Source organism: Lactuca virosa, chromosome 1, assembly GCF_052849685.1.
Source record: "Lactuca virosa cultivar CGN04683 chromosome 1, Lactuca_virosa_CGN04683_v6, whole genome shotgun sequence".
Lineage (NCBI taxonomy): Eukaryota > Viridiplantae > Streptophyta > Magnoliopsida > Asterales > Asteraceae > Lactuca > Lactuca virosa.
The window spans coordinates 288,096,457-288,109,053 of NC_136426.1; the positions used below are offsets into that span (position 1 = coordinate 288,096,457).

Sequence of the window (12,597 nt, forward strand, 5' to 3'; positions counted from 1 at the left end):
GAATCAGTTAACCTTTCGCTCACCTTCTGGATTTCCCCGGGGTTAATCCACCCACCGACTCCACCACCTCTATTGTTCTCTGGTACCGCCACCGGCCATCCCCATTCATCCACACTAACCAACAAAAGTGTATCAGGAGTTTCCGACGATTGCGACGGTAGCGCTGTAGCAGAGGAACCTCAGATATCGTTCTACTTGCTTCTTTCTTCTCCTAATTTGTTGCCTAATCGTGGCGTTTTTTTGTAACAACGATTGTTCACATCTTCCCAGGTCTCTCGCTGTTGTTACTACCGATAATTGACTCTTCGATTTTCCGTCTCCTCCTTTTCGTTGTCTTCTTCGTATGCTCTCAATTCCTACTGCTAATCGGTCCTTTATTTTGCGTTTTCTCTTATGGAACCGATTTAGCATCGCCATTTACATTCGCTGGTGAAGTCCAACTGTTGAATAGATGGTTTGAAGGTTGGTCTCTGCAACCAACGTATCCAACGAGTGTGGGCTCAAAAGAAACCGAGCTTAGTAAGTCTACTTCACTTCGATTTCAAACCTGTCGCGTCCAATGTTATTAGAAACCCTGACTCTTTTATCATTTCATCCCTATATTTTGCATTCTCTATGGGATTTTGTTATGAGATATCTACCTGCAAATATGGCGACTTAATTGAGCAAAAACCGAAAGGTTTGTCTCACCAATCACCTTTAGAAGTTGGTGTGATGTCTATTTGTCATACATCTTAGTGTACTTTGTTTTTGTGTATCAGTTTGTAGCACATGGAAGAAGAGTATGATGAATGTCATGGCTTGGCTAGGCCCAGAAGTAACTACCTCAGAGGCTAGATATGGTATAAGGTACCTGAAGACATGAAGATTGGGCTAGAACTAAATGAAAATAGGTAAGTATCCAGGTTCGATGTATCTGGTTTTTGTGAAGCAATAAAACCCTCAATGTGGGTGTGCATAGTGTTGATGCTAGATGATTCTGGTTTATATGTTTATTAATTTTAGTAAAAAAATTTGCATTCATAACCCGATGCTAATGGATGACATGCCTAACTTGCTCCCTGAACTTAGACCATATGAAAGGCGTGCAGCTTTCTGGATCGTCTTGATTATGGTTTATATGTTATTGTGTTAGTTCATCAGTGGATATTTTGGACAAATATACCCTTGCTCCTTTGTTGTTGTTCTGATCGTCTTGATTGCAATGTCAGTCGTGTTTACCCTTGCTGAACATTGTTATATGTATGACTATCTATCAAATCTCTAAACTAACCTTATGAAGGAATTGTACAGGTGAAGAACCCTAAAAGGGATTTGCCTTTGGGAATTGGGGATGTACTATCTATATGCTGCATGTTATACATGTTAGTGAACCGAGAGTCCACTATTTCACTCCATACGTTTGCTGCAAATTTGTAATGATAATATGTATGTTTTTCAGGATATGGAGGTGCATTACTTTCGAACTTGCAAGTTTTTTAAAAGATCATTTTACAGATTTCATGTTTCTGCTAACAATTAGCATGCTACATTGTTACCAGTTTACCTCAAAGCATATTATCATGCACATGGATTAAAGCAATACTCAAGATCCGTTCTTGTCATTCAAAAAGATCAAATAAATCACAAGAATAAATATGGTCAAATGTGAATATAAGCATATTGGATATACTGTGAAAAATAGAAATGAAAAACAAAATACAAACGTCATAGTAAACTAACTTTACAACAGAACCTGAAGAACAGTCGCAGTTGTTGATAGCTGAAGTTGTAAAACAAAAAGAAACAACTGAAGTTGTAAAACCAAAAGAAACAAAGTCAAAAGTGTCGAGTTTAAATCATAACTGTGATTAACAGTTCTACTAAAAGTGTGTCATCTTAGCAAACATTTTGCTTTTATACCGGAATATTAAACCTCTTACAACATATATTAGTTTAATGTTTAAAAATTAGGGAAGAGGGTGGAGTGAGGATTGTATGATAAGCGACATAGCAGCAATGGTTTCCACAAAAACATCAAAATTGCCAAATATCTACAATACATACACAAAATGAAGTCAAGAAAGCAAAAGCTGAAAAGGTAGAAATGCAGAAGCCCTAAGTTTTTAGAGCAATATTCTGATATGTACCTCAATTGGTTATCAAAACCAAATAGCAAGTGGAGGTCGGTGGCGTGATGATGGCGAAACAAAGAGAAGCAACCCCTTGCAAGAGGCGTCGCTTCAAACCCTCGACGTACTGGTGATTTCTAGTGGTGATGATAAGAAATTATATCAGAGATGACAGAGAGTATAGAGAAAGAAAGAGAAGGATGCACCTCCATTCTGCTGTGAAGGTGTCATTAGTCGTCATTGATTCTTGCTTCCTGTGTTGGTGGTCTCCCTATACAAAAAGCCCTAAAATAGATGAACAAAGAATTACTACATACAAATTAATAACAGAAACATCTTTTTTATAACCGGAACTTTCAGTATTCTACCTGGTTGAGGTGCTTCATCGACACAGAAGGTTAGAAATCCCGTTCGAACAACTGTTGGACAAAGAGGGTAGCAGACAACAAATTTTCAGAGTGAAAAGTAATAGACAATCCTCAAGTTGAAAAATAGGGCTCAGAATCATCTATCCAGATTTCCCCTTTACTGGAGCACTCATGTAGATCCGAGCTTAAGAAACCACATAAATTGAAATCATTGTACAGTGCAAATGATGAACTTACTTGGGATTTGCTAACTTCTAAAATGAAGCCCACGAAATAAAACAATCGGATTTTGGGGTATAGAGGAGAAGGAAAGAATTTGATAAGATAGAAAATATGTCCCAGCAGTGGAGAAGTCGGAGGGAAAATTTGACACAGATTCTCCTTCAATCGATGTAGAGGTAAAGGTTTTCTGGGAATCGCAATGGTGGTTGTCCGCCATGAACAGAGATCAGAAGAGGACGGTGGAATTTGGGGAGATAGAAGGAGGACGGGATGGAGGTTGATTGAGGGCAAAGGAGAGCGAAAGAGCATCATGCGATTGGAAGAGAACGGATGGTCTGAAGTGGTAGAAGTTAAGATTAGCGATGGAAAAGACAGAGATTGTGGGAAGGTACTGGATGCGGTAAAGGAAAAGGAGAAGACGACCCGTGTAAATGATGAACAGTACCTTCACTCTAACCACAACACGTGTACAGTAACAGATAAAATCAACAGGGAATTCTTGGAGAAAAAGAATAAAAACAAAAAAAAAAATTATAAGTGGCCCAATAGGAAGCAAGTTCAACAAATAAAGAAAAAAAAAAATTCCGGCCAATTAGATGCAAGAACTGTTCAAAATTAGTATATATATAAATTGGATTATAATTAAAATAATAACTTAACTAAAAATAACAATTTATTTTTACTATTGAGTTTTTAAGAATGATTATGTATTTTTAATAATAGTAGGTTATAAAAATTTCTATATTGTGCTACAGATAAACGTAACTACTTGACTGCGGAATATTCCGTTGCAAAATTTTAATGAATTTTGATTTTTTAACTGTTTTGCAAATTCAAAAACAAATTTTATACAAAAATACATACGACAAGCTTTTGGTAACAAGTTCTATAGTAGATTAGCTACAAAATTTTATTGTGTAGCAAATTTTTGTAGCAAAAAATAGTTATGAATTTCAATTTCGTAGCCAACTAGCTACGTATTTTGATTTTGTAGCCAATTAGTAGTAGGGGTGAGCAAAAACCGAACCGATAAAAGAAAAACCGCAAAAACCGCAATAAACCGCAACCGAAAAACCGAAACCGACGCAAAAGCCGATAGTGCGGATTTTATTTTTTTGAAAAACCGAATTTATTGGTGCGGTGCGGTTTTTATCTAGAAATCGGACCACCAAAACCGAACCGCACCGCAAACTTATTAAGAATAAAATAAATCACTAATTTATATTATACAATTATACATATTATTTAAAAAACTAATAAATTCTAATTTATACATATATTATATATTGAACTTGACGGTAATTAGTAATTAGGTATTCAGTTTAATGTGTGAGTTTGTCACTTTGTGTTTATGACTTAATGATTATGTGTAAAGTGTAAACACTATGTGGGCTATAACTTGCAAGTTTGTAACTTCTAAGCACAAATTAAATAAAAAAATAAGCTTGGGAATATAGGTTGCAAATGAAGTGATCAAGTAAACAACATAAGAAAACTCAAAATTACAGCTTCTAAATGTGTGGAAACGAAATGACATCATATCATACAATCATAAATCTTCACATGAGCACCACGGTTAAAAAAATCATACCGGTGAACATAAAAAACCGCACCATATGTTTGACTCGGTTTAAAACCAACACCGAACCGGTACAAACCGAAACCGCACTCAAAAACTGCAAAACCGAACCATTGAAAAATCGCACCCAACGGTTTCTAGAATTCAAAAACCGCACCTTGCGGTTTGCGGTTCGCTTTGGACCTAAAACCGCATCAAACCGCACCATGCTCACCCCTAATTAGTAGCCAACTAGCTACATATATAGACTCCGTAACAAGTTCCATGGCGAACTAGCTACGACTAACAACTCCGTAGCATATTTCGTAATAAAATAGCTATAAATATTGATTTCGTAGCAACTTTCGGTAGCAATTCAAGATTTAACTACAAAAATGCAACTTCGTAGCCATTTCCGTAGCAAAATAGCTACGGGTAGCCATTCTGTAGCATATTCCGTTGTAGAATAGCTACAAATTTTGATTTCATAGTAACTATCCGTAGCTATTCAGGATTTAGCTACGGATTGCAATTCTGTAGCCAATTTCGTAGCAAAATAGCTACAATAAGTCATTCTGTAGCATATTCCGTAGTAGAATAACTACGGATTTTGGTTCGGTAGCAATTTATGATTTTTCTTGTAATGCAATGCCCTTTGGTAAAAAAAAAAATAATAAAAAATTATTTGATTAAATGGATGAAAGATCTCCGATTAGATGGCTACCAAACAAAAATCATGAATTAAACGCATTCTTAGAATTAGTCAATTAAAATAACAACACCCGACATGCATGGTGATGGCTTGATGGCTTTCAAGTTTCAATCATATAATGATACCCATTATTAAACCACATTTTATTCGTGATAACTGGGTAGACATAGACCTTACGATACTTCATTCTCTATGGTTCCAAAATGAAAAGTCAAAATTGGTGATCGTTTTCTTTGGTTATTTCCATAGCCACGTCCCACTAAGCTTTGTACAGATGAGGTGTTCGCTGTTGGTTACAGAATTCACAATGTAAAGAAATGGCTTTTAAAGTTACAAACTTTAACCCTTATCAACATAATATAACTTCAAATCAATATTGAATATTATTATTATTATATAAACAACAAATAAACATATAATTCACAGCCGATAAGTTAATTACAATACGAATAAACATGAAGCTATAGGATCAATAACATAAAAACATAGTTTACGCTGTATTAAATTTTGGTTTGAATATTTACAACATTTTTTCTGTTATGATTTGGTTGATGGTATTTTCCATATATTAGGTTCTTCTGGATGACAAATGTCAGTCTCGTTATAAATCTGATTTGCAAGTCTTCTTCCTCAATGAACGTAAAGTTTTTCGTGATGCACTTCAATGACTTTCACATTTGCTTTCGTGTTCATGTCAAATATAAAAAAACATGACGTCGTGCCGTGTCGTTTCCGTGTTCAAAATTCGAAACGAAACTAACATAATATTAACATGTGTTTGTCGTGTTTAGTACGATTAATTATGAATTAAATAAAGTAAAGTTTTAGTTATTATTATTATTTTTGTTTTTGTAATGTTGTTTGTTTTTATCGTGTTTTAATTTGGTCATTTTCGTTTTAGTAAAATAAAAAAATTGTCTTCATACGTGAATATAAACCACCACCACCGCAACCACCATTGGGTTATATATTTCTTTTTGCCGCAAAACTCTCCAACGTATCGGCATGACGGAAGAACATAATAATCATATGTGAATATAAAGTTAAATATATTCTCTTATATTGCAAATTTGCCGCTTAACCGTTCCAGTGTATCGGACGACGGAACAAATAATATTCATATATGAACAATATATATATATATATATATATATATATATATATATATATATATATATATATATATATATATATATTCACTATTAATAATCACTTAAGAATCTACGTATACTTATTCATATATGAATATACTTTATATATTCAAGATATACTTAGTCACATATGAATATTATATTGTTCCGTCGCACCGGTACGTGGGAGAGTTTTACGGCAAGAAAATAAATATGTGGTCCAGATTTGTTCTCGTGTTCTCAGTTATATAATTGTTCTCATTTGAACTTTTATTATATATATATATATATATATATATATATATATATATATATATATATATATATATATATATATATATAATAAAAGTAAAAAATAATAATTAAAAATAAAAGGATGCAAACATAACATACTAAATAAAGTAATGGGTCAAACTTGTAAGTTTATAACGACTATTTCTATAAATATAAAAGAAGCGTTTGGTTTGATTCTTGTGGGCCAACGGCCCTTAGAAAAGTCATCATAACTCCTGCATCGAGATGCATCGTGTATAAATACCCATTGTATTGCAGTTGTGGTCTACTATAACTTCAAAAAAAATTAGAGGCTTCACTAAAGCTAGCATTCACCTTCAAGAAATGGCCACACTTGAATGTAATATTACCCTCAAAGAAAACTACAAAAGCACCTCAAATCCAGTGCGCCCTTATGTCAAATTTCCTCCTTCTATCTGGGGTGATCGTTTAATGTCGTTAACTTTCGACCATTCAGTAAGAATTCCCATTAATTACTAACTCAAAACATACATGCACATATGTAGAAAATGAATTTTTATATTACGATTTTAATTTGTTAAAATGACGTGGTTTCGTTTTGTAGGAGTCGCATGCATATGCTATTGCTATGGAGCAACCAAAAGAAGAGCTGAAAAGTTTGATAATCAATCCAAACATGGATTCAAATGAAAAACTACGTTTGATTAACTCTGTGTATCGCCTTGGATTGAGATATCTTTTTGAGGAACAGATTGAATGTCAACTTGATAAACTTTTCACGAAACTTAAGATGGAGGATTATGATAAAGCTGATCTTTACACTATTTCAATTAACTTCCAAGTTTTCAGACAACATGGTTATAAATTGTCATGTGGTATGCCTCTTTTTCCACTTATTAGAGAACAGTTTCTGTCTTGTTAAAATTATTTGATATGGAACAAGTACATTATTAACTATCAACTATTGTACAGATGTTTTTAACAAGTTCAAGGACTCTAGCTCTGGTAAATTCAAGGAGTACATTACAGCTGATGTGAGGGGTATGTTAAATTTGTATGAAGCAACTCAAATGTGCATGAGAGAAGAATCTATTTTAGATGAAGCAATGGCATTTACCGAAGCTCAACTTATGGGTGTAGTAGACACTCTGGAAGGTAATCTTTTACAACAGGTGAAACATGCGTTGAGGAGTCCTTCTCATCGAGGAGTGCAAATGGTAGAGACAAGGTTATATTTCTCAAACTATAAAGAAGAATGTTCCAGATATGACTCGCTACTAAATCTTGCAAATGCACACTTCAACTACTTGCAACTACTACACAAGGAAGAACTTTCCACTTTCATTAAGTAAGTTATAAATTACCCAATTTCTTGCTACATATATGTTTTTTTTCTACTTTGAGCATCTCTAATGCTTGGACGTCCACAAAATTCTATAAACATATGATATATATTTATGTGTTTTTGATATGCGATATAAGGGAAACTCTTGAAGCAATTAATGAGTACTATTATAGAAGTAAGAGAGCTCTTATGAAATTTTGAAAGGCATATCAAAGTCTAAGATCAGTTATATGTGTGAAATAACATATTTTTTATTTTCTCTCAGGTGGGTTAAGGATATGGACTTTCAAAAAATAACTCCTTACGCAAGGGATAGAACGCCAGAATTGTACTTATGGGCAGTCGGGATATTCTTGGAGCCTCATTACTCTCAGGCTAGAATCATAATATCAAAAATGGCACAACTAGTGTTAGTGTTAGATGACATATATGATGCATATGGTACTATTGAGGAGCTTCGACTTCTAACTGACGCCATTAATAGGTATTGTTATTGAATATGCTACTATCCTGAACACTATGCCTAATACTAACAATATGGTACTATCTTGCTTTCATTTTCAGGTGGGAAATTAGTGCCATGGAGCAACTACCAGAATATATTAAACCACTGTACAAAATTATCTTGAATGAGCTTACTGAAGTTGAAAAGCAAGTACCTAAAGAAGGAAGAGAAAATCGGGTTAAGGCTTCAAAACAAGCGGTATGATACCATTCCAGTATATTCATGTAAATACCAACTTAATTATTCTTGTCTATTTACATATTTATTTATTTTTTTCTTTAATTATGTCATCGTCAACCAGTTTCAAGAACTAGCTAGAGGTTACCATCAAGAGGCTGAGTGGAGATATAGTAAATATGTGCCATCATACCAAGAGTACATGAAAAATGGGTTAATTACATCTACTTATAATGTTTTCTCGACATATTCTTTAATGAATATGGATGAAATTAACAGCGAAGAGGCTTTGGGTTGGTATAAAACACATCCAAATATTCTGGAAGCTACAAAGCTACTTGGAAGACTTTATAATGATGTTACAACATTCCAGGTATATAAATCATATATTTTACTTTTTATTGATCAAAGATATATGTTCCAAGGCAAATATTGACAAATCATGTTCAAAAACTTTTAGGGTTACATATAAAACCAAGAAGATATTTATGTCACTTTTAGTTATTGTTATTTGCCAATATCATCTATGAAGATGAAGAAATTAACCATTATTGTTATCTTGGTTTGAAAACTAATGTATGTAAATCAAGGTTTTGGTTATTTCACTACTAAACATCATACCAAGTTTAGAGTTTATATTCCTTAAGAATTAATATTATCTAACAAGTTGAAATATATGTATATGAAGTTTGAGGGTGAAAGAGCACAGGAAGTCGAATCCGTGCATACATATATGAAGACGTTTGGGTTACCAGAAAATGTGGCTGTTAAAGAACTCAAGAAAATGATTGAAAATGCGTGGAAAGATATCAATAATGAATGTCTTAAGTCGACTGAAGTTTCAATGGCACTGCTTGTACCAGTTCTTAATCTTGCCAGAATAACAGATATGGTGTATAGGTATAATGACAGGTTCACGTTTCCAGAAGAAACCACTGTGGAGTATGTTACTCTCTTAGTCATAACTTCTGTTCCCATGTACTGATAATTAAACAAGTGATTGTCGTGTCTTATCTTCATAAGAAATAAAGTTCCAATGATGAATAAATTGGTATTTGTGGATTTCGTTGATGTTATGTAATTGTTATTATCCTTATTATGAATGAGTATTTTCTTTGATCGATATCATTTAACTTGCAGCACAATTATAGATATTTGTAGGTTAAAGTAGAGGTGAGCATGGTGCGGTCTAGTTCGGTTTTGGACCAAACCGAACCGCAAACCGATAGGTGTTGTTTTTGTCTCACTTCAGCTTTGCAGTTTTTCATACGGTTTCAATTTGTATCGGTACAGTTTCGGTTTATAACCGAAATAAAGTGGTGTTGTGGGTCATTCTAATGTTAGAATGGTGCGGTTTTTAAATGAAATTTTGTTGCCTTTTCTTTATTTCCAAATTTTTGTTGCAAAAAATCAACATTTATATGGAAAATCGTCAGGATTGTATGAAACAATGAGATGCAAATTTGTGATTTAATTTGAAACTCTAATTACTTAATTTTTATTTACTAGTGTCTTGATCAATTAGTAGTTAAGGCTAAACGGAATGGTTTTTATGGGTGAAGATTTTAAGATGTGCCACCTCATCTAAAATATGAACTTACAAACCATTCGAAATGGTATTCATTAGTAACTTACTAGTGAGTTGGAAAAAGAAGAAAAAATAAATAAATACAGAGAAACAAATAAGAGATAAAGAAAGAGACCGGAAAAAGAGAGAAAGAGACTTTGTAAAGCTTCCGTGACTCCTGCTACTTTACTCCACAACCACAACATTCTCACCAACTATAGGAAATGGTATTCACTATGATGTGGCAATCAGCCATGCACGCATAAGAAACTTCAACCCATTTCGTTTAGTGTAATAGGAGTCAGATGAACTACATGAATTGGTCGTTCAAACTCATAAGATGCAACACTTCATTCTAATCATTACCTAAGATTGTTTAAATACATAATTATCTTTTTCCCATCTTGTAAATATATATCTAGGGCACGAATAATGTGTAGCGAATGAAAATGACAATTCATTTTTTTTTTGCATATATCCCACTTAATTAGTCAGGTAACTAATTGTTAGAGATAGAGAGAGAATGAAGTAGTTCCAAAATCAAAATAAATAGTTTATGGTATGCAGTTGCATGGTAGTGGCAGATCCAGCTGAAAGTCAAAAGGATTACATAGTTGACTGTTCCAGCCTGAAAGTCAAAATGAGTGTATAGTTGACTGTTGACCATGTAAATTGATAAAAAAAATATATAGAATATATGGAGTCACCATTTGATTATTCATCATAACATTTCTTTATATAACTTTATATACACACTCATTTTATTTCCGAATCAAATTCAATATTTCCAATAAATTTCCTCTAAAAAGAGACATTTCAGACTCATTGTGAATATCTACAAACATCAATGGAAGCATTTACTCGGATCGATGTTCACTCTTAGCAACCTCATTTTGTTTATGAAAACCATTAAACAATGTTAAACACAACTAACAAAACCATTATATATACTATTAATTTTCATTGTCTTTATGAACAACTCCTTTTCTACTCTTCAGATTTTGACCACCATATTTTCACAATTTCATAACTTTGGTCCTTTTTACCATGCCTCTTAAAATCTACCGTTGAATACATCCAACCATGTCGTTGTTCTCCACCGCCTTCTCACCCACTAGATTTTTGTTAGATCATCTATCCCCGTCTCTTTCACCCGTCTCACATATTCTCTCATATGCTTCCCCAAATCCCCACCGTTTATTCTGCTGATACCGCATCACAGAAGAAAAAAAAATAGGTTGAAACAAACACATCCAAAGGCGTTTCTGATTCCGGTAAGGATTCCATGAATTTCATTTCCTGTCTGTCGTATGGAGGTTTGGTTGGGAAGTGTAGTTTAGTGGTCCGATGATACCTGTTTGTTGGTTTCCCACCTGAACTTTCTGTTGGATTAGGTGTCTAAGAACATAAATATAATTGATATATACTTGAATTGATGGTAGCACAGTCATTTTGGGTTGCCCTCAAACTAGCAACTAGACAGGATGACTTTTGGAGAGAGGTTGAATTTATTATTTGATTAATAAATTGAAATAATTGATTTATTAATGTATTATGAAAATAATATATATATTAGAAATCATATAATTTAATTAATAGTTAATCAGAAATTAATTGGAATTTATTTTGGGATTAATTGTATTAATTAAAAGTGCATGGCTATTTGGCAATTTATTGATAGTTGAGGAAATTGGCTCTGGAACCTCCTTATAAGAGGTTGGACGAAAATCTCTAGGAAGCCCCTAGAATTTTCGTCCAAGGGCTCTTCGATGGGGATTCTTGGGCTACTTGGTCCCTAAGCTAAGGGAATTAGGGTTTCTTCCTAAAACCCTAGCTTTGGCTCTAAGCTACCTCACCTATTTAAATGGCCTTACCCCTTCTCATTTTCAGCCACTTGATTCCTTAGAGGAATTGCCGAAAATCTCAAGTCTTCATCTCCTCTCTCATCATCTTACTAGTGTTGGGTGTGAACCATTATAGGCGTGACATTTGTGACGCTTGCTCTCAAGATTTCAAGAAGACTAGGAATTCATTGTTATTGCAATATAACAATTAAGGTATGTATTATAACCCTAGTTATGTGAATTTCGAAAATAGCATGTACCTCCTAGGGTTTTCCATTTGACGTTGAATAGTTGTTTGTTCAATTAGTGAAAACATTGATCCAAGAAATTAGGGTTGCATGCACATATAGGAATTGTTTGTTATTCTCAAAACCCATCAATGGTATTAGAGCCTTGGCTTGTTTTCTATTGAATTTGATTGAAATTGTTTGGATTTGATCAATTAGGGTTTATGGCTATTAAACCCTTTTGGACTTAAGGTTTTTCGAAATTAAGGTTTCCTAACCCTTGGTTTCAAAATTTTGGAAAGTATTTTAACACTTTCCCTTGCCCTACAAGTTTTGAATTTTTAGGGTTTCCTTAACCCTCTAGATTTAGAAATATGGAAAGGATTTGAAATCCTTGGCTTCCTACCCAAGATTTGATATTTTTGAAAATTAGAGTTTAATGATAGGGTTTTCTTATTTTTTGTAATTATCTCTTTATGTTATCAACTGGATAATTACAAAATTTTAATCATCCCTCCTATGATTTTCGAAAATTAGGGGGAGTGGATTAGGTTAATATATTTTGATTAATTTAAT

General features: G+C 33.6%; 1 protein-coding gene across 1 annotated transcript; it reads left to right on the forward strand.

The window, feature by feature from the left end:
* The first annotated feature begins 6,680 nt into the window (after nucleotides 1-6,680).
* LOC145167002 (10-epi-juneol synthase-like) lies at nucleotides 6,681-9,436 on the forward strand. Its single transcript, XM_079086079.1, has 7 exons — nucleotides 6,681-6,851; nucleotides 6,961-7,231; nucleotides 7,329-7,704; nucleotides 7,967-8,185; nucleotides 8,266-8,404; nucleotides 8,508-8,756; nucleotides 9,072-9,436. Exons 1-7 carry the CDS (start codon nucleotides 6,720-6,722, stop codon nucleotides 9,366-9,368), a joined length of 1,683 nt encoding a protein of 560 aa, XP_078942205.1. The 5' UTR covers nucleotides 6,681-6,719; the 3' UTR covers nucleotides 9,369-9,436.
* The last annotated feature ends 3,161 nt before the right edge of the window (nucleotides 9,437-12,597 follow it).